The following is a 26229-nucleotide window of genomic DNA, read 5'->3' as shown; positions in this document are numbered from 1 at the left end:
TGAAACATCTACATCCCTAAAGCAAATGCTGACACAGAAGTGGATCATATCAGGTCACATTCCAACAAGAAGTATTTGTCAACTTCCTACTGGTGACACGCCTGCTGGTGTGTTTCAACACGAGATAACTGTTCCCCTCTGAGAGGAAGTTTATCCCGTGGCAAAACGTGCTTACTAAAAGTGCACTTAGAAAATTCGCTCTTACACTGCTCTTGCTAGCAGTTAATCAAATATAAATAGCATCTGAAAACCAATGACTTCCCAAGGTTAATAGTTGTATTATTACTTCCTCTAAGATTTTATGAGTTAGTCAAATTTTATCAGTGGCCAAACAAATTTGAGCTTTACAAAAAAGGGTAAAGTGAACCCGTCACACATCCTCAGGTTGGACATTTTTGGTGGTACTGATGAGCATCTGAAAACCAATCACACCGCCGAGTTTGGCTCCTCAATCAGGTCAATTAGCCAGAATAAACAGTTCACATGACAGCACGGACCTGCCTGCAGTTACAAGGAGAGAGCTTCAGTACATACAGAAGCTTATTGTTTTACATTCACATCAAAAGACAACAGAAAATTTTGTTAGCTGTATTTTAATTTAATTCCGCGCTTTGTCACTGACAATAAACCAGCCTAACAGAGAGGAATGTGCTGGCAGAAGGCGTCACTCTGTTCTCTCTCTGGCAGAGAAACCACGAGAGCGTTTGCCTGGCTGCAGGAACAGATAAATATGGTGATTGGCTCACAAAGGAACTTCAAACTGATTTTTTCATACAATGCAATCACAAGCCTCTGCAGACCTTCATGTTTTTGGTATTCTGAGAGAAACCCCAGTCACGGAGGCTACAGCAAAGTCTGCTGTAAGCATATTATCCACCTCTGAACAGTGGAGATTAACATCATATAGACTGTGGATAAAAATGGACTCAAACTTTAGTGTTTTGCTCTGTTATGTATTTTCTGAAGCAAAGCTTATCAATAAAGGGGAGTAACGTTGGTCACTGCATTCCTTAACTACATCATAGGCACAGATACTTGCTAAACTTAGTGCTGAATAACAGATTAATTAAATATTAGGATTTAATTTACAAAAACAAAACATGTAACAAAAAAATATGGTTGCATCACATTGTTTTGACCAATTGCCACCACACCCTTTGAGCCACACAATACTAAAACCAGGACAGACACATGCACTGTCTTGATGTTATGCTCTGATTACTGTTCTCACAGATTTACTCCCAGTTTTGAGTCATCCAGAAGTCAGAAATGATGCAAGCTCCGACTTCTAGGGTATGCGCAAAAGTTCAGGGCAAAACATCTGGCAAAGAGACAGGTTTCACCTCCAAAAAGAGGAACATTGCAATAGTGTCAGATCTTTGCAAGACATTTCATTGCTTTCTGTGTGGACAAAACGAGAGATAAAGATCTTCAAATTGCTGGTCTACCCTTTGAGTTGTAATGTATAACTGCAGACGAAAGGCAACAGAACTGCAGGATAACAGCTAAGGATTGCATGTCTTCAGCTGTGCAGAAAAAGATGATGTGTGGATGGGAGAGATATGAGTATGTGCAAAAAAAAAAGAAGCTTTTTTTTGTAAAAAGAAACTCCTAATAATATCCTCCAGTTTAAAGCAAGAATGAATGAGATACAGCAAGCGAAGGCCACACAATGATAAACCAAATGTTGTTCGTTGTGTCTATAAAATAAGTTTGAGTCCTTGTTCCAAAAGCAAATGAGTTTCCATTGAAAAATGTTGACTTTTCCATGTCTCTGGCCTACAATCAATCTGAATGTTGCACATTCACTGGCCACTTAGTCAGGTATTTAACTGCTTCTTAATGCGCCTATCTCAGCAGCTAATCACGTGGCAGCAAGTCAGCATCTTTAGGTATGTAGATAAGGTCAAGGCAAGACTGCTGAAGTTCAAATGAGTTCTGAGCATCAGAATAGAAAAGGAAGATGATTTCAATGATTTTCAACTATTATTCAAAATCTATTTCACTATTTCAGAGAGTGCTGGTCTAAATGTTGATGTCAGGGGTCACAGAAGAATGGCTAGACTGCTTTTAGCTGATAGGAAGGTAGCAGTATTCAAATACCAAAGTATGCAGAAGAGCTTTGGTTGGTAGAGTCAGATAATATTTGTCCTTTTCGTTAGTACGATTGTGTCAAAGAATGAGCACATTTTTAGCCTCCAGCAAGCGGACAACTGAGTCTGTCCACAAAATAAGACAGTTGACGCAGACAAGAGAAATCTGTTCTGTTTACTGTCAAAAATAATAAGCTGTACTTCGTTCTTACGGCTTATCGGACCCTTGGCGTGCAACAAACCCATCTACGAAGCAATTTTCCTTTTTTTCCCCTGTACATCATAGTTACTCCAGGATTGATTACTTCATTGTCGATAACCAGCTACTTCCCTTGATTTCCAGCACCAAATACCACAGTATAGTGTTGTCAGATCATAGCCCTGTGCAGATGGGTCTGGTTTTTCCAGGTAATGTAGCGCCCCAACGAACGTGGCGGCTAGACCCCCTATTACTTTTATGTGAACGCTTTAAAACGTTTCTCAGCAATCAGATTGACTTCTTTCTAGAAATTAATGACACCCAGGATGTGTCGAGGGGAGTCTTGTGGGAGTCTATGAAAGCCTATATTAGGGGCCAAGTTATTTCTTATGTGGCACACAGAGACAAGGAGCGCTCTAAACAACTTAAAGAACTGGCTGACAAGATTGCGGATATGGATAGGCGTTACGCTCTTTCACCTACGCCAGATCTTTTTAAGGAGAAATTACTGTTGCAAACTGAATTTGACACGCTTATGACATGGAGAGCCGAAAGAAATATTTTTAAATCCAGGCAGGTATATTATGAGCATGGAGATAAAGCGGGGAGGCTCCTTGCACTTCAGCTCAAGCAGCGGTCAGCTGAGCGCGTGATTTCGGGAATTGAAATAGGTGCTGATTCGATATCTCACGACCCCCGAGTCATTAATGACCAGTTCAAATATTTTTACTCTACCCTATATCAATCAGAGGTGGGCAGTAATTCATCCGAGATCTACTCGTTTCTTGACTCGCTGGATCTTCCCAAGCTCTCTCCGGACGCTCAGTCGCCTTTGGAACAGCCGTTGTCGATTGAAGAGATAACGAACGCTATTAAATTATCTCAGACTGGAAGGTCGCCAGGTCCGGACGGTTTCCCCATGGAGTTTTACAAGGAATTCTCTTCGAAGCTCACACCTATTTTAGAATCAGTTTATGCTGAATCTTTTGCTACTGGCAATCTGCCGCAGACGCTTACCCAGGCCACGATCTCAGTCTTACTAAAGAAAGATAAAGATCCTGTACAGTGTAGCTCATACAGGCCAATAAGTCTTTTGTGCTGTGACTATAAGATTTTAACCAAAACTCTTGCACTACGGTTGGACCCTATTATTTCCACCATTATTAATGAGGACCAAACGGGCTTCATTCCCGGACGGCAGTCATTTTTTAATGTGAGACGACTGTTTAATGTGGTATTCTCCCCCCATTCGACAATACAACCGGAAGTTATTCTGAGCCTTGACGCTGAAAAGGCGTTTGATAGAATCGAATGGTCCTACCTTTTCACAGTTCTGGAGAAATTCGGCATGGGACCTACTTTTTGTAGATGGATTAAAGTCCTATATTCAACGCCTATGGCTGCAGTCAGGACAAATGGTCTGATTTCGGAATATTTTTCGCTCTACAGGGGGACGAGGCAGGGCTGTTGCCTGTCACCCTTCCTGTTTGACATTGCGATCGAACCGCTGGCAATTGCTATCAGATCTGATGAGAGGATTAAAGGTATATCCAGGGGTGAGGTAACTCATAAAACTCTGCTTTATGCTGATGATCTCCTTTTGCAGATATCAGACCCAATTGGGAGTATGCCCCACCTTTTCCGCTGGCTGCGGGAGTTCAGCAACATATCGGGGTATAAGGTTAATTTATCAAAATCTTTACTGTTTCCATTGAACAATCTGGCAAAACAGACCACTTATGACGATTTGCCTTTTAAAATTGAAAATGACAAATTCACATATTTGGGACTGGAAATAGCTGGCTCGATTAAGACTATTTTCCAGTATAACTACAGGTCTATTCTGGACAGTACTAAATCTGATCTGGGTAGGTGGTCAAAACTTCCACTTTCGCTGGCAGGACGGATAAATGTGGTGAAGATGACTGTAATGCCCAGGTTTCTTTATCTATTCCAAATGATCCCCATCTTTCTCCCCAAATCCTATTTTGCCCAGCTGGATCGCTTTGTCTCTTTGTTCATATGGAACAAAAAACCTGCACGCATAAGGAGAGCAAGCCTGGAGAGAGCTAAAGCTGATGGTGGTTTGGGCTTACCTAATTTCTTATTCTATTATTGGGCTGCTAACATTGTCAAGCTGACATATTGGATAACCATGTTTGCGGATGGGGAGGGTCCAGTCTGGGCAGATATGGAACTGAGAGCTACACTCCCAATCTCTCCGATTTCGATCTTAACTGCCCCTCTCCCACTGAATGTCAAAGCATCTGGGCTGAACTCCAATTTGGTGGTTCAAAATTCAATTAAGATCTGGGGCCAATTCAGGAAACATTTTAACTTGACAAATACTTGTAGCTTTTCTCCGATAATGTTCAACCATCTTTTTACACCATCTCAAATAGATCATTCATTTGCAGTCTGGCACAGAAACGGTCTGGTTTTCTTTCAAGATCTCTTCACTGAGGATGGCTTTGTCTCATTTAAATATTTGTGTGAAGACCATAACTTACCAAAGTCTCACTACTTCAGATACCTTCAGGCTCGGAGTTTTGCCTCTAAATTTCTCCCAGGGTACCCGTCTCTGCCCTCTAAGGACCTACTGTATCTAGTTCTTAATGTGAGTCAGCCCACTAAAAGAGCAATATCGAAGATTTATGCATTGATTCTTGAAAGCTGCCCTCATACATGGGACAAACCTAAGGCGGCGTGGGAAGGGGAGGTTGGAGAACTCATGTCAGAAGACATCTGGAAGAAAGCCATACAGCGTATACATACGTCTTCTCTCTGTATTAGACATGGCCTGATTCAATTTAAGGTCGTCCACAGGCTCCACTATTCTAATGACAGACTGTCTAAACTGTACCCTGATGTTGCACCGAATTGTCCTAGATGTGATTACTCTCCTGTTTCTTTGGGGCACATGTTTTGGTCATGTCCCTCCCTGTATGGTTTCTGGACATCAATTTTTCAATCACTGTCAGCTATATCGGGTGAAACACTGCGGCCTGACTCTTTGATAGCTATCTTCGGTGTACCTCGGGAAGAGCTGAGACTCTCTCCCCTCCACAAAAACGCAATAGCCTTTGCCTCGTTGCATGCCCGCCGTCTGATACTGCTGAGCTGGAAGGCGTCGAACCCTCCTTCCTACGTCCATTGGATTAGAGAGGTGATGTTGGGATTAGCTCTGGAAAAAATTAGGTATACCGTGCGCGGCTTGGAGAGTAAATATGACAAAACCTGGTCACGGTTCATAACTCATGTCAAGAGTCTGTCTTTTGCCTGATTTATTGTTCTTTACTTGTTGGTAATTTATGCTCTTGCTCTCTTCTCGGACTGCTGTCCATAGTCTCCTCAATGCCCGTACTTTGACTGTTGGGATTTCTTTATTCCCTTTTTCTTCTTTGTTTCTTCTCTCATGTGCCGGGGTCCGGCTGTTGGTGCTATAATGACTGTCACAGATTGGTTTGAGTGTTTCTCCCCTTTTTTTTTTTTTTTTTTTGTGTTGTGTGTATTGTGCTTCCTGGTTGTGGGGATGCCACCTGGATGGGGGTGGGGGGTAGGGTTTGCAACTTTTGTAAGAAATTCTGGACTGTTTTGTTGGAAAACTATAAATAAAGTTGTAAAAAAAAAAAAAAAAAAAAATAATAAGCTGTGTGATTTTGTTTTTAATGGCACCTATTTTCATTTGAGGTGGTGGAGGGTGGGGTGCTCTAGTCTGTGATGTATCATTATTTTTCATTTAGCATTTTCTGTGCTTTCATAACGTAAAAGCAGACAAAGTAATATGTATATCTTTATTTGATATATCTTAAAAAGAGATCCATACATATATTTTATTTGCTGTGTTAAGGTATAATACAGCAAATAAAATATAAAAAATACAGCACGGGTCTACTGTGAGCAACAGGTGATATCTGCTGTGCAACAAAATGTTTATAACGCTGTGTAAATGAAAACAATATTGAGGAAAAAAAATCTAAAAATAAATAGTTACATTTTTCATGCATGACTGGCAATGAACAGATCACCTGTCTGAAGTATTTAAATAGAATTTTCCACATTTTTCTGAATCAACCTCTAACTTGCCTAGAATAGAAATAACATCAAAGTGGCAGCTGCAGCCCAAATTGAGGGCAAAGTTATGATACACATCCTTGTTCCAACATGTCTCACAGCATCCAGCCTTCCTGTTATTCATTATAATAAAAGAAGGATCTTAAATGCAAGCCCAAACAAAGCAGAAAGGGTTCCACCGAGGGTGTCACAAACACAATACTGCTGCTACAAGCTCGTTAGCTGCCGGCTCGCTGACCACCTGCTAATGAGAACAGTTGTCTCCTGCTTGCATCTATGAAGAAATATTTACCCAGCATGATTACTAATGAATGAAGTTGCCTTATCCTCATTATCCATCCATCCAGTTTCTTCTAATAACACTACAAGTTTGCATATATATGACATGTACGACCTCAGGAGTAAAACAAAAAAGAAAATTGAATGATTTCCAGTGCCTTGCAGGTGCAACTTGTGGCGGTAAACGATTAAAGAAATTCAAGCCCCTGAGCTGCTGCCTTTTAGTTCAGTGTAGCACACAAATGAGTCATCGGGCGTTTTGCGGTTGACAGTCTGCTCATCCAGTCTGAAGTGCAGTGTTTACTTCTTTTCTTTTCATCGACACCCTGTCTCGCGCCCATCCTGAAATTTTACATTCAGCCCGATTAACCTGTGTTTACGTTGAGAAATATGTCCATTAGGGATGTTTTGACACCTGTTTTCCATGCCAAATATAAATGGGAAAATAAATATCGTAAACTAAAATTAGAAAGAAAAATAAAGCTCTCAAAAAACAGAGTTTACTGTATAATAATTAGATTTGCATTTAGCAGTCATTAGAAACAAATCTTTCAATAAAATTTGAATTTTAAATGTTTGTGCCATTTTGCAAGGACACAATGTGACTTTTTTTTTTCCTGCAAACTGTGGCTAAGGTTAGCATTGCTAGGTCCAACAGCATAACAATTACTCATCCAGTCAGTTCAGGGTAATGTTTAATGCTCTGACCAACAATTAAAGCTGCAGATATGAATAAATTCACTGCTCAGTGGCACTATTTATAACCATAGATACCTCGGCAGATGCTTATTATTGCTAAAATAACACTTGTTAATGCCTTTTTATATACAACTGGTAGCTAATAATATATAAAAATAGCAAGAGCAATGATAATACAAAAGATTACAGGTTTTTCTGTTTTGCATTTTCTAATTTTAAATATTAGACTCAGTAAGTGAGAAATAGAATAAGACCTCATGTTTAAAGTTTACTTAAAGACAATGGTTAAACGCTTTTGTCAGTTTTACTGTGCTGATATTATGTAGACCATAACCTTAGGTTTTACAATTTTTCTGATTTTACTTGAGTTGATTTGACTTACAGACCAAGTGTGATAACATTATATGTGTGTTATATTTTAGCCATCAGAAACTTGTGGCATAGACTGACTGACTTTACTACTTAGCATGATGGACACTAGAGGAAGAAAAATAAGATATTTCATATTAAAAAGTCAAAGTTCAAACCGATTAGACCCAAGATGTCCTCCTGTGGACATGTATTTGCATCCACTTTGGCGTACGTGTGCCAATGCCAGGCCTGCCCCCTCTGATAAGCAGGTCTGGTACACTTTGTGACTGTCTGACTGAGGTCCTCCAGGGAAGGTTGGCTGAAGTGGTGGTGGCGGCGGTGGGGTTTGCATTCTTGGCCATTTCATGAAAAAAGGGTGCAACCATGGGAGTAAGCCAAGAGGAGGGCTCAATTATGCATGGTTAAACAAAGCCCAAGGCTACCAGTGAGCAATGTCTCAGCAAACTCAACCTCACTCTGGAGCTTCAGAGTCCAGAAAGAAGAAAAAGAACCCGAAAAACAAACAGGGGACATAAGCACGAAATTCCCGATAAATCACTGGATTGTGTTATGACAAGACCAGGCACTTTGAAACTAAACTTCTCAGAGGTCTTCAAAACACTGCTTAAAAGAAAACATTCCCATTCACATGAGGTCAAATGAAACATCAGAGTTTATGTTACCAATAAACCATCTTTAGAGGAGAGATGGTCCATGAAGCACAAAAGACAACTTGTTAACTAATCGTGGACATGATTTCTCCAATAAACGCAACAATAATTCTCCAGGGAGCTGTTTTTTGTCTAAAAGCAATTACGCTCCACATAACTGCTTTATTATGTAGCTACCCTGCTCCCCACAAGTACTCCAGGCATGTTTTCAGGGTATTTTTAGCCCTCAGAGGAAATTATCTGGTTGTCTTACAAATAAGTCTGTTTGAAAGACCAAATGTCGAGAACAACCAGTGTCTTCCTTTGTTTTGGCAATGAACACTGACTCCTAAATGAACCCACAAAAAAAGTTATCAAGGCTGTTAAAACAGCTCTTAACCAAGCCAGAAGCCACTTTTCCACATTAAACACCCAAACTTCTGCAACTGGACACTCAGCTTCTGGCCCCTCTTTCTTCCAGCACACAATAAATAGGAAAGTATGTGGCTTTGGTTACATCTAAATTGTAGGAAGCTCTTCCAGAGCCGGAGGGGGCGAGGTGGAGGATCGGTATCCATGTATAGTTACACATATGAATGGAACCTGCCTAAAAAGCTTTCTCCCAAGATCTTCCTCTTGTTTCCCCAGGAAACGGGAGAAGAGGGCTGGAGTCGAGTGTCAGGGGCGTCCAGAAGACACACACACACACGCACACACAATCTATACTGTCCTTGGAGCTCGAGAACAGATTTAATTACAGCCTTACAAACTAAATAATGTCAGCATTTTATTTCTTTGTTTCATTATTAGCCTGTTCCCGCTGCAGAGAGCTGCTGCCCTTTTATTCTACAGAGCGGACACCAGCCTAGGGGATTATTTTAAGAAGCAGATGTTTTGATCCAGACTGTAACACCAGATCTAACAGCAAGCTGGTGATACTAATGATGATTTTTTTAGGCAGAGACAGCAGCGGCAGAAGCTTACAGCACGGCTGGTGCTGCCTGTAAGAATTAGCACATTTGAGACATCACACTCCTGAAATGATCAGTTCTCCAGGGAGCACAAAAGCTGGGCAAACCAAAATACAAACACAGACCCAGGTGTCTCAAGTAATTAATATAACACAGTGCTCAATGGCCCTTTATAGATACAATGTTTTTGCCACTTTTATGTTAATGTTTTTACCTGATTTTTGCTCAGCTTTTCAATCTTTACTCACTCTAAATGACCGTGTTTATGTTGGGGAGAGTGGGTGGGTGAGAGCTGTGAACCAATTTGAATTCTTAAATTATATATATGTCTCAAAATGAGCAAGGATGCGCTTATTTTAAAAGATATTTTTGTAATGTATTTCTGCGGGGGTAAAAATAATTATGAATCGACATTTACAATACCGAATATCATGTACCTTCTGCCCTTTTTGCAACAATTTCGGGAGGAGGGGAGTTGCTTCTTCTAATAGAAAAAAACATGCTTATGGTTTTGGACAGATTCTGTATGAAATAAGTTATGCAATTAATGTTTTTTCCATTGCTTCATGCAGTTTACTCTTTAGAGCTAGTATGCACATAAATGACTGTGTCATCTGCATACATTTGGACACTGAGTTCAGTACAGATGGATTTCAGGTAGTGTAAAATTAAATAGAAAGGCGTGCATTAAAAGGGGTTAATGACAGCTATTTACCTCAACTGGAAAAACAACGCATGCATTATAGATTTGTGAGACTAAGTAATAGGTCACCATTTTCCTAAGCAGAAAGGAAAAAAATCACTCTGCTTTCAGGTTAATGCAGAATCGCTTTGTGATTCACTTCTCATAATATCATCATCCACGCAGACCAAATACTTTAAAACTGTCTCCACTGAAGGCTGTGGGCAAGTTTACACGAGCTGATTTAGGGAGTTAAAACAGTGTGCGATATGAGACTGACAGCTGCATCCAGCTGCATCTGAAAGCAACAAGCTATTTGTTGTAACTCAGTCTGCATGGCTAATTAGCATAGTGTAAAATTACAGAAATAAATGAATTACTTTGGTGAGGAATGAATGGCCATGGGGGGAGATTTTTATGTCAGGAAAAACTGTAAAACATGAAAGTACAGTTAAAAGTCCAAAATTTCTGTTCTTCTTCACATTTTCCAAATCCATCCTGCGGGCCAGATTTGAGTCAGTTGGGCCCAATTCTGGCCCCAGGGCCTTATGTTTGACAGCCCTATTCTAGAAACAGCCTCACAGTCTTCATATTTAGAGTAGAGACACATCAAACTAACATACAGGCACATCAGACTAGCTACTTTTATTGTTTTCTTGATTAGCAATAAGACAGACAAAATTAATATTAACCTTTTTCATCTTGCTACAATATTTGCAGATGCTCAGAGTGACCAATAAAACTTGGAGATTGTTTTTTATTTAGGAGAAATTTTAACAGAGATATTTATGCATATAAATTCTTTGGAATCAAAGTCAAATATTAGCATTACCAGGATGTAACCATGACTTATGACTCTTTCACCTAGATCAGCGGTCCCCAACCCCCGAGTCGTTTGGTACTGGGCCCCGAGAGTTGAGGCTCAGGTGTGAAATGTATGGTTTTCAGGGTTTTTATTGGTTTTCAGCGTTATTTTGTTATCGGTTTGATCGTTAACTCGGTTTTCCTGGGTTTTTTCACGTGTGTTATGAATAAATCTTCTTTTTTTCAGCACCGTTACTAGTTTTTTTTTGTTGTATTTATCCGCGACACATTAAAGGCCGGTCCGTGAAAATATTGTCGGGCATAAACCGGACCGTGGCGCAAAGAAGGTTGGAGACCGCTGACCTAGATAACAGGATAAAAGGTAAGAAAACAGGTAGCATTCTACATATTTAGGTGAAGATGCTGATTAGATTTACTCACTGAATTTGACCTTTTACACTAGTTTTATAGTGTCTAGGGACGGGAAATCAGAATCAGAATCAGAATCAGAATCAGAATGGGTTTATTGCCAGATGTTGAGGTTTACAACATTAGGAATTTGCTGCGGTGCTTCAGTGCAAACAATAAGAATTAAAGTGCTATGTAGAAAGAAAGATATGTGCATGAGATATACATGAGATATATACATGAGAATAAGAATTAAGAGTGCTACGTAGAAAGATATATACATGAGTGCAGGTGGTGATCAGTGCCAGACATGAAATGATGCAGTGACACAGCGTAGGGTCCAAATCCAACGTATAGCTCACGAAACATCTATAAATCTACGTTGCTGATCTGTAAATGGTTTTTTTCCACATATGTGTTACATAAACCATGAGTGTAACATTTTTTCACACATACCCCGCATATCAAGACTTTGTAGAAAAATGCTTCAGACAGAAGCCCTAGTGCATGACTGAAATTCAACAAGCTGAAATAAGATGTCTTGGGTGTCACCTCTGCAGAGAATTCTCATGAAGATGGCAACATGTTTTTGACACTGACACATAATACGGATATTTCTAGGACTTTTTTTTAGGAAAGGTCATGTAAAATATCACCATCTGCTCTTTAGAGTTTTTCACATTTCTCTAGGTGCCTCAATAACCACATTCACACTGCAAAAAGTAGCGCTATCTGAAACAGAGTGCTTATACCCAGCACTTTTGGCTTCTAGGGGCTTCTAGGGTAATAAACTCATTATTTGAAACTGTTGCTATGTTGAATATGAGCATCCACCATTGTAACAGTTTATGTATGACAGAAAATAAGTAAAAAGCATAATAGACACCCATAAAATAACTGCCTTACTTACCACAAGAGCAGCAGGTGAAGCAGTTTGTGTGATAGAGGTTCCCCATGGCCTGGCACGCTTGGCTGGCTCCATACACACCCTTCCCACATTTGACACAAATACCTGTTAGAGACAGTGAGTCAATTACATGATGATGAGGACAACAGTTTAATGGAAAAGTAGAACAAATCTGCGATTCTGTGAGGACAGAGACTGCACTGATGCTGAAAAGGTCTGTATGGTCCAGTGAAGACACATCTGTGTTGTTCTGTGTGTGACTCTGACATAAGGAACAATTACTGGACTTGATCCTGTCACATTTCTTGTTACACAGCAGGAAACCTGTCAATGTGTTTGCACATTTATTTAATTATGCAAATGAATAACACTGCAAAATTATAAATCTGCTAAGAATATCACACAGTTCCCTCGGCAGCTTTTGATCGCCTTTGAAGACCAATATCACAATGAAATTCGGAGCATTAAAACATTAAAGAGATTATTACAGATGTTCAGGTTTTAGAGACAGAGAGCAAATTTTAGTGTTTGAATATTAATTCTAAAGTCATATTTCATGAAGCGATTTCTACTTTAGTTGTGCACATTTGACTCCTGTCATTTCCATGCATTACATCATACTGTTTGAAGCCGACTAGATCAGGAAAGCTGAGGATTACATTAAAATGCACTGACAGGAAATGCAGTAAAAGTGAGGGGATTGTTAGAAAGGACAGGGCGGAGAGAAAAATCCTCTTCTACTGTCCTGCTGTGAAAAGCTGTATTCAAACGGGCCAATGTTGTTTTTACTTAATTGGTTATCATAAATATTTTGTAACCAAACTGACACATGCAAAGACTTTACAACTCATAGTGGTGCTGTTTCCTCCTTCATTATAGTATATTAGCTATTACCATAACCAGCATTTTATTACTGCTCGGATCATGAAGCCAAACTCGCAGTGGTCACCTATAAAGTTTAACCCAGTAAACGAAGATGACATGATAAGCAGCTATAAACCTACATTCATGCACATGGATATTAAATAATTCAAAGAATGGTAAAATATACTCAAAATTAAAAGACATTTTTGACTACTTTAATGTTATTGACATTACTTGCGTGAATATATCTGCTGGAGTGGAGTCCTTGTTATAGTAACATTTGATGTTCTATGATTTTACTAATTTTTTATGAGCAGCTCCCATCTTTTCCTTTCTACATACACTTCCTGCCCACTTTATTAGGTACGCATTGCTAGTACCGGGCTGGACTCCTTTTTACTTAAAAAAGTGCCTGAATTTTGCATGGGATAGTGGAGGCCAGGTGAGTACAGTGAACTCACTATCATGTGCAAAGAAACATGTCAGTTTGAGCTTTGCGACAGGGCACGTTATCCTGCTGTATGCAATCATCACAAGACTGGTACATTGTGGTCAGAGAGAGATGGACATGGTCAGCTTCAATACTCAGGTAAGCTGTGGTATTTAAATGATGTTTGGTTGACATTAAGTGTGGCAACAAAATATTGCAGACACCATTACACCACCACATGAGACCATGGACCCATCATGATATAAGGCAGGATGGATCCATACTTTCATGTTATTTCATACCATCTGAATGTTGCAGCAGAAACTGAGGCTCATCAGACCAGGCAACAACTTTTCCAGTAGTCTAATGTCTAATTTTGGTAAGCCAGTGTAAATTGTGAGTAGCATCTGATGTGGTCCTATGCTGCTGTCTTCCACATGCTTCAAAGGTAACAAGTGGTTATTTGAGTTATTGTTAACCTTCCTATCAGCTCAGAGCAGTGGGGCAATAAGCTTCAGATCCCTATCATCACAAGGCATTTCTCACTCAGAGAACAATCGCTTACTGGATATTTTCTCTTTTTCAGATCTGTAAACCCTAGAGATGGTTATACTAAAAAATCCCAGTAAGACCACCAGTTTTTGAACCACTCGCACCAACAACCATCCCATGTTCAAAGCTGCTTAAATCACCTTTTTTCTGATGCTTGGTTTGAACTTCAGCAGGTCATCTTGACCATGCCTAAATGCATCAAATTCTTACCATGTGATCAGATATTTGCATCAACAAGCAATTCAACAGTTATACTAACAGAGAGGTCAGTGAGTGTAAAAGCACAGTTGAATCCTGCAATAACCATGTGACGGTTTGTGGAAATAACTCATTTCGATCCGTCCCTAAAGTCCAAGAACAATCCGTCAGATTACAATGCTGCTTTTGCCCTTGAGGGGAAGTGATGGACTCAAATGCCACTTCACTTAAGCCTGAACTAACCATCAACACAAAGTGCTGTGACCTTTAGCGAAGAAACACAATTGGAGGGGAAAAAAAAACAGTGGCTTAAAATTATTAGTAGACATCAGCAGCAGACTAACAACCTCCAAACTCTCACACAGGACAACCTCCACTTAGGCCACATTCCTGAGCGAGTGCAGGGTCAAAGTCTGGGTGAGGTGAGTCCAGGGTCACTGTGGCTAGAGGACACAAGCTCTCAAGAGATCCCAACAGGGGAGCTGCACCACAACAACACCCCTAATTTAATTTGGTTCATTATCTCTGAAATCAGACCATGTATACACTTTCAGTGATGCACTTGTGGAATTTCCTGGCTTTCTGAGAGGGTTATTTCACTTTCATAACAGCTCTGGAGCACTCGGTGACACTGAAAACTGGTAAAGGATGAGCACAAAGAACAAAAACACCCACAGCTTAAATGTCTTTACTTGTTATCTGAGGTGTTTCTGCATATTAATTATTTGGAATCAAAAGCTGAAGTAACCTGGACTGACTGCACTCGTTGCTAAGAAAACAGGAAGAATAGCGGGATAAGAATGAATGAGTGAACTTTAAAATATCCAAGCTGATCAGACAATTTTGCCAATGCGAAAGTCTGTAATGTAATTGCTTTGCTGCTTTCTACCTGTTAGAATCTAAAATCGTCCCTCTTATATTCACATACTGCATTAAATCCTACACTTCTACACAACTCTTTGTGGAGTTAACTGAGTCAGTTATGCCAGGTTCTGACTTGATTATACTATTTCTTTGGTAACAAACCGATGATTAAAAAAAGATCCTGTCATGACTTGAACAGGCCACACGTCAGACGTTCCTCAAGCAATTACAGCTGGGAATAAATAGTTGTTAGGGAAACTAAACTCTCAGGGACAGAGAAGAAGTACATTTTTGTCCCTGCGGGTTCATTCTATACTAATGTACCTCCAATGGTTAATTACAGGGTCCTCAAATTAACTTTGTACTTTAAAGATTTAAAGGTGTAACATTAAGAGGCAGTGTGTGTTTGCTCAGGTACAAACATAAATCAGGTTTTGGTGATATTAAGTGGTCTTTATCGCTGAAAAAGCCGATACAAATGACAGTCCATATCCAGGCATATATAATGAATTTAGTGTCCAAGTTTGAACCTTTTTTTAAAAGTTAATTTTTGTATGATTACATCCATGTACAAACCTGTCACAAGAGACAAGCGTACAAATAAATTCGCCCTTCTCAAGGGTTAAGGGCAGTACGTTAAATGGTGACACACACAAGCCAACAGATACAATAAGGCATTTTTCTTTGAGTGTACCAGAACAAGAATGTGAACAGGCAGTGACGTCTGAAACTGTGTATGTGATATTAGCGGTTTTGTGTTCAGTAAAGGCTAAAAAACAAAGAAAGAAAAATAAGATTGACATGATTCATTGGTTGCACAAAAACTGGGTATGTGACGTTATGGTCTGTCAATCCTATAGTGTGTATCTGACCCTTGTGCAAAAAAAAGAAAGAACTCCATGCTTCTGTTGCTCAACACCATTTACCCAATCTATGTTGTAACATGAGAGAGAAGGTAAAAAAATATACTGTATGTATAACATGCTCCGCTTTTCAGGTGTTATAAAGGACCCGTGAAGCTGTGTTTGACTCCAGTGATTGGAGTCCGTATTACGCTGTCTGAGCCCACATTAGCCTTAGCAATCCTCCTACTTCGATAAATATCCCCAGTTCATTCAGTAACTGCTCCACATCAAGGCTCTAAAATCAAGAAACACTTCTTGGAAAAAATCTCACTTACAACCATCACCAGGCCAGAGTGAGATCTGAAAACTTTTACATCCATCGAATCCATCCATAAAGTTTTACATCCATCGAATGAAAACTGTAATTACAAGAGGAAGCCTTTAACCAATGAGTCAGTAACTACTGCCGTTACTAAAAAAATCTCACCTACATCTCCAACAACTGTGATTCAAAAGAAATGAAGCATAGTAATGCTGCATTGTTTTAATTCGACCTGCTAAAAAGGCACCAGGTCACTGTTTAATAACTGATAAGGTCTGGGTGGGTCCAGGGTGCTTAAAAGAGATAAACCACAGTCTGTTAGCATCATACTCCAATGTTCATACCAAGTTCTGTTTCCTTTCTGCTCTGCATCAGAGCAGCGAACTTCCTTTTCCAATTATTTGGAATGACAACTATGAATAACTTGGACAAGCGTCTTTTGATGCAGTAATACTTCACAGATAGGAATGTTACTGTATGAGTGAAGCCAACTTCCTGTTATACTAAGACTACATGCATCAGCATGAAATGTGTAGGTGAGTGTAAGAAAGTCTCAACATTCTCCTTTCTACTGACTTTTTTGTGACTCAGCTCATATTACAGCGTGATGTACATGGTGCCTGTGCATTGATTTCTGCACTGCGTGACTTACTGTGAATCTGCCTGAACATCGATAACCCAAATCGCTGCTTCTCTGCATTGTACTCCTGAAAATGTGGTGGTGGTTGTGTGTAAGTTTAGTGAAACAACACAATTTTTTGACGGATTAAAAGACTCGTGTATACCCTCCACTTCCAATTCTCACATCACCACGTGTGCCTATTTTTACACACATTATCCAGCTTCTTGATAACAAGAAAATGTGATTCATAAGTGGTTTTAGGCTGTTTGTTTGTTTTTTAAATAACCCTCCGGCTCCTTCCTTCGTTGTTATTTTTATTGGTTTCCCACAGAAGTGATCTATAGCTGAGAAATTACTAACATGACTTTTTGGCTTCAACTCTCTACCCAACGGCTAAACTGAAAACCTATGATTTATTCATGCAGCTACGTTGATTTACCTCTATTGCTTTAATCCCGCTAGCTGCAACTATACTGCAGTTACTATGTGTGAGTAGCACTGTCAAGATTTCATACACTGACATGTAAATGTCAACCATAAATGTGTTTTGGTGAACACACGCGAAAAATGCGAAAGGGTCTCATGAGTGAGGATGTGGTTATTCCTTTACAGAGCAGCTAGGAAAATCTCTGAAGTGCTCTTTATTAGTCATTTAAAACAGGGAGCTGAACATCTCATGTGCCCATTTCACAACATATCCATTTGGCACTCGCAGGATGCAGTAAAACTAAGCAGTAATGTTTGATTTTAGAATAAGCTGTAAATAAAGATGGCCGTAGATACCATTATGTCACCCACTGGTTCATGAAGGTCGAATGTGAAGCCTCAAACTGAACATTTGTCATCACCATCTTGATGTTTTGAAACCAGGCGTGATAAGTAAGGGGCAGGGGACACATAGGCCCATATCTCATCAGCTAGTGATTTGTCAAAAATAGTGTAAACTATGCTATGTTTCATCATCCTTTTTGCCTATAAAAAAGACCACATTTTGCAAAATGAATATGTTTTGTATCCAATAAGAAGTGAAACTACAAACTGAGGCCATAAACTAGTGAGGAAGTAAGCGAAAGAGCAATTTTCATAAAGACTTCCCATAGATCACAGGAGTCGCCCCCTGCTGGTCGATTTAAGGCGCTTCTGTGCTGGCTTCAATTTCAGCTACATCCATCTTTTATATACACTACAAGAACTGTGGATGGCAGTGGTGTAGTAAGCACACAGTGCAATGATTAGACTGACAGTGAAATAAGTGAGTGCATTTGAATTACAACTTATTCTGAAAAAGAAAAAACACTAAACTCTAGTGTGGAAGATCACATAGAAGAAAATCTCTCCAACCATTCTGATCTAATATAATTAAAAGACATTAAAATGGTAAATTAGAGAGTATTTTATAAACACTCTGGTCCTTCACCTCTCTACCATCACTAAAGACAACAGCGGACGTGCTGTGAGTTGTAAGAAGGCCTGCACAGCCTGATTCATGAAACTTTAACCACTGCTCAGTGTGAAGTCAGTTGGACTTCTTAAGGCACAATATCAAACCAATCTCTGTAGATATGAGTCGGTTACATGAAGATTTTCAGTCAAACAAATGGAGGCTCAAACCTGTAGCACAAGCAGAGGGATTTTTTAGTTTGTGTCGCCCGTTGCATCACTTCCGATGCTTTAAAATCTCTGCACGTCTGCAATGGAGAGATTCCATTACTGCACATAGAGTAGGTTTACAGTCCTGGGCATTATAGCAAATCCTGATTTACACCTACTCTAAAAAAAAAGACAATATAACAAAAGACAGATGCAGGAGAGGGGATGAAGAGAAAGCTGTGATTCACAGCACTGTAAACAAGCACATGTAGTCTGGTGCACACTGGGAATGAATAACACAGTTAACTTCCCACCATGTGTGGAGGGGGACATGTTAAACTCCTCAAGAGCGACTGCCCTGGTGAACTGTGAATGCTCCTGTAGCTTTTCACACTTCAGCGGACAATCTAGGCTTAAAACTTAAAGTGAGACTTTTTAAAAAATCTATACCTCTAATCTCATCAGCTGCAGTGTGCATTCCCAGTACAGGCGTAGGGTCCAGTACAGCATACACACAGTGTGCTGTTGTCCACAAGTCAGCATGTGTGTGTCAGGCATGGGCATGACTACTGCCATTATAATTCTAGGCAGGTGATCAGACTTGACCCCCACCAACTATGTCTGGCCCGCCAGCCAAGATCGTGTGCCAAGTGTCTGGTGTTGCCCAACTCCCCACTGGCTGGTTAATGAAGGGCTTCGCGGGGGAGGCAGGGTGGGGAGGCAGTGGTTTAAGGTGGTGGTGGTAGAGAGGGAGGGACAGCAAAGCAAAAGGGTGGGGTGGGCCTCACTCACTTTGCTGCTTCAATTGCAAGCTTGTATCGGGCCAGCTGTTGATTCACAGCTCCTCTGCCACTATAACAAACAGAGGCCACACAAGAGCCAGCCGGCAGTGCAAAGTGGGCAGAGTGGGACACTGGCAAGCAGTGCTGGGCCCCCCGAAAAGAAGGCCCAGCGATCAATTTCTCCACTGTCGCTACGGAAACAGAGCTGTCTCTATTGGACCCGATGTGAGGAGCGTCTGACTGCATTCTTCTCTCTCCCTCCCTTTCCTTTCTTTCCCCATCTCTATCTATTTCCACCCTCTTGTTTCTTTATCTCTCTTGCTCCCCTCACTGCTGTCTTCCTCGTTTCACCCTCCTGTCTTCCATCCTCCTTCTTTAACCTGTTTCTCTGGAACAAATCAACAGCTGTCTCAGACTCACTCTGAGCAAGTGCACCAGCTATAAAACAAACTACTGCTCTTCGTCTGCAGCCATTTGTCTGGCTATTAATTCAAAAGGTAGACAGAAACTTCCTCAGCTGGCTTTCTGTGGCTGTGTTGCTGCTGGTCAACCAAACTGTTTTAGTGTCAAGATTTTGCAGCATAAAGTAACCACCACGTGTTCAATTTTCAACATAGGGCATCTTAAGGAGTCTAAACGGCAAGGGGAGGGCCTTTCTTTAAATCGCAACGCTCACAGTGACCGCAATCTCTAACAAACTCGGACCACACTGCTCTGAATGACCTGGCAGAACAGAAGGTTCCATTCAGCAACGTGCCGCGCTCTGCAAATGTTAGCTCTGCCAAGACAGAAATTAGTATTGCCCTGCAAAACCCACTCTTATCTGCCAGAGAGGGAGCTGTTAGTGGTGATATAGCTTTAGCAGGTTGCAAACAGACCTTGAAGAGATGGCAAACCTATAAATAAACCTGCCCGCACAGAAAAATACTCTTTTAATAGTTGCCTTGAATTGTAGATTCAGTGGGCAGATGTCTGCCCTTTTAACACAGATAGTGAGATTTCGTGGTAGTAATACCACAACATATTTGGCATTGTTATCATGCCTTGCCCTTGGTCAAAATTGGGCTGTTTGTATGAGCTGCTGTGACCACATTTTACAACCATTAGACAGGAAAAGTTCATGAAACAAGGCAGAATCTCAATCAAATGTTAAATGAAAAAATTATCTTGATTGCCTATAAGTTAATGCAAGACCTTTATTGCTTAATATGTGCAAAAAACTAGAAAAAGGTTTTGTGAAAGCCACAGAGTCAAACCCTTATGCCTATTCACCACCAAAATATAATAGTGATACAGGAAGGATTGCAAACTGGGAAAACATATAGTATTAGGTCACATTGTAGTTATGCTATGCCATGCAAGTTTAGTGCCTTGGTGTTCAGTGCCTTATAAGATTAATACTCTATATTTAAGAGTAAGTGAAATATTTAAATGGCATTAATTTTGCAATCATAAAATGTTTTAGGAAATATCATTGCAAACCTATGTGCAGGCATCATCACTGTGCCCTTAACAAGCACAAATTTTTAGTGCAACTTGCAACAAATCCCAGCTGTGGAGACACTGACACGGGTGTTTTATGCAGGAAAATGATGTATAGTCTGTGTTTCGTATTTGTTTAAAATTTGTACTTCTGTGTGTAATAAACAATGGCAATAAACTGATTCTGCAACACAGACTTATGTTCCCAGTGATTTTGTGTTTGCGGCCATCGCTAATAGTATTTTTGTGTGTTTCAAAAACAAACCTACCAAAGTATTCCTTTTTCATGTGCATCTCTAACTCCTTCTCCAGCTCCAAGGTGAGCGCCTCCAGCCTTTTCTCCGCCTGGCTTGGTCCACTCTCTCGACTGGGGGTCACCTGGTAAGGTAGTTTAAACCTCTGGCCCGAGGAAGCCGTTTTTGAAGGCATCACATAACTATAAGAGGAAGGCGACCCTGAGGGTATATCCGCGGTCCCTCCCGTCTGCCCCGACTGCTGCTGGGGTTCAGGCACTGCCGAAAGCCCCTGGAGATGGATGCGATTCTGAACTCCGTTGGAGTCTCCAAACTCCTGCAGCAGCGTATCTTCGTGTAAACTGGTTCCCAGCATGGATGACCTAGGGGAAGGAAGCTGCAGATCCGGATAGGTGCTCATAGACCCCCTGGAGCTGCGGGAACTTCTGGAGCTGTGACTGGAGATGCTCGACCGGGGGCTGACCACGCAGTTTGCGCTTGTCCCCGGTCTTGCGCTCCCGTCCTGGCTGCAGATGCTGGAGCGAGGACTCGCCAGCGGCGCTGAGTGCAAGACTCCCTCCAGATCTTGGTTGACCACGGGCCCGTACCGAGAGTCAGAGTAACTGGATCTCGGGCTGGTAGTGAAGGAATATTGGCTCGCAGTGCTCGACCTGGGGCTGGTGTGCCTCTGGTCGTAGCCCATGCTGATGCCGCTGGTGCGGTTGCTGTTGGGCTTGCTGCAGCAGTCACAGCTGTTGAGGCTGGCCCGGGGACTTGAGTGTTTACTCGTGTCGCTGGCGGTGCTTGCATAGCTGGATCGGGGACTGAGGACACTGTTTCCTTCGCAGTGAACCAAACTAGATCTAGGGCTCGTGTACCTCTCCTGACCCGGTACCACCAGACTGGTACGCGGGCTGCTGATGCTCGACCTCGGGCTGGCATGCTTGCTTTGCTCTTGAGAAGACAGAGAAGATGCCAGGCTGGAGCGAGGACTGGTGGCGTTATATCTCCCGTCGTGGCTGCTGGCGATGCAGACACTGTTGCACCTGTTGCCGGGCACAGCCACCGGTTTATTGAGCGGCACGCCGTCAAAGGTGGAGCCGGTGCTGTACCTGTGGCCCTGCACCTCCAGAGAGTACCTCCTGTGTCTCTCGGAAGTGCCTGTATAACAAGGCAAAGCTACTTCGGATTTGGTGCAACAACCCTCCTCGTTATAAACCGCGTCCCTCTGAGGGGCGCAAAAATCCACAGGAACCGTCCGGTTGCAATTCACCGGGCGCACTGGAGCCGCGTTGTACACTTTATTCCCGGACGAGAAATTCTCCACTGTGTGATGCTGCTGGTGAAGCACAGAGGTCCCATTCATCGGCTTGGCTTTATGCTCAACCAGTGCCGGAGCCGAAAAGTCTAAATCGGGGTTAATCACCAAGTCTCTCCTCGCATCGTACATCCCGTCCTGGTACGCATCATACAAAGAAAGGTCCTCCATCAGTTTGGTGGCCCGGAGTCCCAAATCTTCCTGGTAATGCTCCATGTTGTGCTTCCGAGGAGAGAAACAAGTTCAGAGTGCGCTCCGCTGCGCGAGCCAAACTATAGAGCACCGCGGAGCACTAATTGCGTTTCACATGGAAATCAAAACAAAACGCCGCCGTACAGCCGTCCCTCACTCACAGAAAACCACTTACATGCCCGCAAACCCCGCCGAGAGCCGCATCGTCTTCTTCTGCTTCCCCCGCTTCGCCGAAAACACAAACTCTTTCTCACAGTTTCAGCCGACAGCGATACGTTTGTCAACTTCAGTTTTTGTTAAGTTGAAAGGTCTTTACAGTCAACGGCGCGCTGCGCGGAGGAATTTCCCCTTGTTGGTTTTTCCTCTAGATTTCCTTTACGGCCACTGTGCAAGAAATCAAAGTAGGTCGGATAATCGTATATGCTGCAAACACCATTTGTGTGCAAGCCTGAGCGCACAAAGAGCGCAAAAATCTCAACAAAACGCTGTTTAATGCAGGGGACTCGTTCGCGTGAAAGGAATGCGGGGAAGGAGACTGGATGCGCTGCGCCTCTCTGGAATGTGGTTAATGCTGCAGAGAAACAATGATTGCGACCAACTCAGCAAGGGGCTGCCGGCTCTGAAGAGAATAGTTTAAGAGAGAAGGGGACGTCTGCATTCATCCCGGGCAGACTAAAATACCACACAAAGCACGCCTCACCTGGTCCGACTCCTTTTACACCAGGAATGAGCTGCAGTGATTCAGTATTAATGGAGGGCAGATGCATTTAAAACTCAATTTTCAAAGATGTAAAGATGTTCTCAGATATCGTTTTCTACATATAAATAAAGGGTAGGCCTAGATCATGCTTTTAATGATTTATTTTACAATAAGCTGCATAAAAACACGATATGAGGACTTCAACTATAGCAAAACAGTTTAAGAATTACGAAAATATGCAATCTCGATTAACCTTGGAAAAAACATGTTATTACTCTCTGCAATAGAAAATAGTCGCTAAGATCTTTAACATTTCTTTAAATATACAGATATATTTTCTAAATGCACCAATTAAAACATGTCTTCCTGGTGATAAAGGGAGGAGTTTAAAAATCAAAACCCACAATTCAAATTTCACAGGTCAGGTTTTATTAATTTTTGCACAAAAATATATTTAAAAATGTATTTCTCCAGTAATCATAGATGTTTGCCCTTACAAGTTAAAAAAGAGGTAGCATGTAAAAATTAAACTAACTTATGTTACTGCTTTAAACTGCTCTCATAGACTTGGTCCTTAGATGGCTGGACTTGTTTTAATGACTTTAAAAGGAAAGGTGCACATGGATGATAACATATTAAAATATGCAAACTGTCTTTTGATGAATCAGTCTTCACACAGTATGGATGATGTTTTGGGCAAAGTCAAAAGGCAAGACTACTTTACATTAACTGCCGACGACTGGCAGAAAAGACAGAGACACAGCCACCAAGGCAGAAACAAACAGGACGTTGAGCAGCAGTCGACTGAGGAAGGAGCGGTGACATTTCTTCCCGTGGCCTCTGCTTCTGAACCACTGCACGACCTCATCCAGGTTGTACTCCCTGGGCTCGTAACCGAGCTCCGCCTTTGCCTTTGCCATGCTGAAGTAATGCGTCACGCCAGTTTTATACACCTCTGTACGTGTCAGCAGCGGCTGGAAGTTATAGAAGGGGCCGATGAGGCAGTGAATCATTTCTGTGAGGAAGGCAAAAAAGTAAATGAAAGAGATAGGAAGGCGCAGTGTTGGGAAACGATAGCCTAGGCCTTCTACGAGAGGTCTGAAGAATTCAAAATTGTTGACAGGCCTTCCATCTGAGATGAAGTAGGCCTGGCCAGCGGCGCGGTGCTGCTTCTCTGGGGTCAGAGCCTCAGCAGCTAGCACATGTGCTGACACCAGGTTGTCAACATGGACAAACTCCACCAGGCTGCTGGGTTTACCGTAAACAAACCTGAAGATCCCCTTCTCTATATAGTCAACTATCCTGGGCAGATGCCTCTGCTCTCCTGGCCCATAGATACCTGCCGGACGCAGTGCGCAGGTGCTCAGCAGGCCCGAGCGGCCCTTCAGCACTGTGCCATTAGCTTTCAGAACTGCCATGTCAGCCAGGGACTTGGTTCTGGAGTAGTGGTCCGGGTGAAGATGGAGAGGTAGATAAGGCAGGCTTTCATCTCCGTTCTCTATTACCTGACCCCCGAACACCACATTGAAGGTGCTGGTGTAAATCAGCCTGGACACTCCGTGTTCTACACAGGCCTTCAAGATGTTCTGTGTGCCTTGTACGTTCACTGCCTCAATCAGCTGGCGATTTAGCTGCTCCCTGCCAGACATGCCATAGGAGGCAATGTGGAATACACAATCCACCCCTGTGACAGCCTTCTCCACGTCTGGATATTCACGTATATCACCCTGCACAAACACAACATCCTCTGGCAGTTCTTGACTTGGGGGGATGATGTCAAACAGGATGACTTTGGCTCCTTTTTTATGCAGAGACAGAGCGAGCCTTCAGGGGGGAAAAAGCAGTCCTCCATTTTAACAAAATAACAGGCACAGTAAACCAAGGACAAAAGTACAATAGATGCACATATTTCTACCTTCAATCCTACCACAGTTCATGTCAAGAAAGTTTATCTTAATAAGATAACTGGTGTGATAACGCCACCTTGTGGTGCTTACCCCATGCTGCAGCGTTTGCCTGCATTTAAATATTTTATAATGTGTAGTAATAACACAAAAAAGGCAAAATTGTTCTTACCGATTACCGAAGTAGCCAGATCCACCAGTTATTAAAAACGTCTCTTTGCTAGCATTTCCCATTCCAAGTGGATGAATCTGTGAGGAAAATTAAGAAAACAATATTATTAATGTTTGTTTTTTTAAATACACATAAATCAGCCTGATGCATTTAAAGAATAAAAGTATTAATAACTAAAATAAAATCGTAATTAAACAGCTTCCGGTTACCTAAAGTCAATCACAGCTTGCAGATTCAATGACGCGTTCCACCTGAGCTATTAAATCTTTCATGCTGCTACGTCAGTGTATATTTTTGTTTCCCGAGGTGACTGCAAGTTTAATTCAGTGAATAAAATCTAACTAATCCATACTTGTAGTTGCTTGCATGAGTAGAGTAAAGGTATGTGCGAGGCATGCTTGAAACTATGCACATGCCCTGTGCGCCAAACTGTTAAAAGCTCACATATTCAACGGACACACCAACCTGAGCACGAGGCAGACAAAAACGAGACAAATAAGTGTCCAATATGACTCATTCAAAACTCCACTGTAATCCTGGAAACCTCCAAAACAGCGACAGATAGCACCACCAGTGTACCTCCTCACCAGTGACGCTGATTCGTTAAGCACGGGGACACAGGAAATCCGGCGAAATTATCTTCATGTAGCAAAGCATTGACAAATTGTAAAATAGTTTTAATGGTAGCTAAACGCAAAATTATACAACAGATCCGTAGATATTGTCGAATTTCATGGTTTAGATTTACAGACTGTCATAGCACTCACTTTAATCTGGACTAACGATACACGTCTCATGCTTTTGTTTTGAAAGCTGTATTTTAGACTACGAAGACTTCCGATATTGACTTTTTTTCACCGATTTTAACCAGAATATTTTTATTAACACGATATAAATTTTGCTGTGTGTATAAGCTGTGTCAATGGTGTCTGAAGGTGGCTATGGCTGCTTTCAGGATGTTGCTGTTAGAAACTTTCCGCTGTGGCTCCTGGCTTCATGCCTGAAATCAAAATGATAGTTGCCGTAAAGTGACTCATACTGC

The 26229-nt window shown here is 41.6% G+C and overlaps 2 protein-coding genes across 3 annotated transcripts in view; both read right to left on the bottom strand.

Moving 5' to 3' along the window:
- The window catches only part of wtip (WT1 interacting protein), a 36491-nt gene extending 13528 nt beyond the window's left edge, over positions 1-22963 (bottom strand). The window contains exons 1-2 of the mRNA XM_026174046.2: positions 20938-22963; positions 12121-12222 (exon numbers count right to left, since the gene is read on the bottom strand). Of these exons, the coding sequence (XP_026029831.1) occupies positions 12121-12222; positions 20938-22435 (1600 nt within the window). The 5' untranslated portion in view covers positions 22436-22963. The remainder of the gene's footprint in view (positions 1-12120; positions 12223-20937) is intronic.
- Positions 22964-23517: 554 nt separating this feature from the next.
- sdr42e1 (short chain dehydrogenase/reductase family 42E, member 1) lies at positions 23518-25804 on the bottom strand. Of its 2 annotated transcripts, none has more exons than XM_026173985.2 (3): positions 25653-25804; positions 25188-25264; positions 23518-24935 (listed from the first exon to the last, which is right to left on the bottom strand). In XM_026173985.2, the coding sequence occupies exons 2-3, from the start codon at positions 25247-25249 to the stop codon at positions 23837-23839; spliced, it is 1161 nt and encodes a 386-aa protein (XP_026029770.1). In that variant the 5' UTR covers positions 25250-25264; positions 25653-25804; the 3' UTR covers positions 23518-23836. The 2 variants fall into 2 exon arrangements, with proteins under 2 accessions (XP_026029770.1, XP_026029778.1); XM_026173993.2 differs by lacking the exon at positions 25653-25804 and adding an exon at positions 25397-25536.
- Between the last annotated feature and the right edge of the window lie 425 nt (positions 25805-26229).

The sequence above is a fragment of the Astatotilapia calliptera genome, chromosome 1 (assembly GCF_964374335.1).
Source record: "Astatotilapia calliptera chromosome 1, fAstCal68.1, whole genome shotgun sequence".
NCBI lineage: Eukaryota > Metazoa > Chordata > Actinopteri > Cichliformes > Cichlidae > Astatotilapia > Astatotilapia calliptera.
Note: the sequence above shows the minus strand (reverse complement) of the source record. Positions and strands in the feature narration are given on the sequence as shown.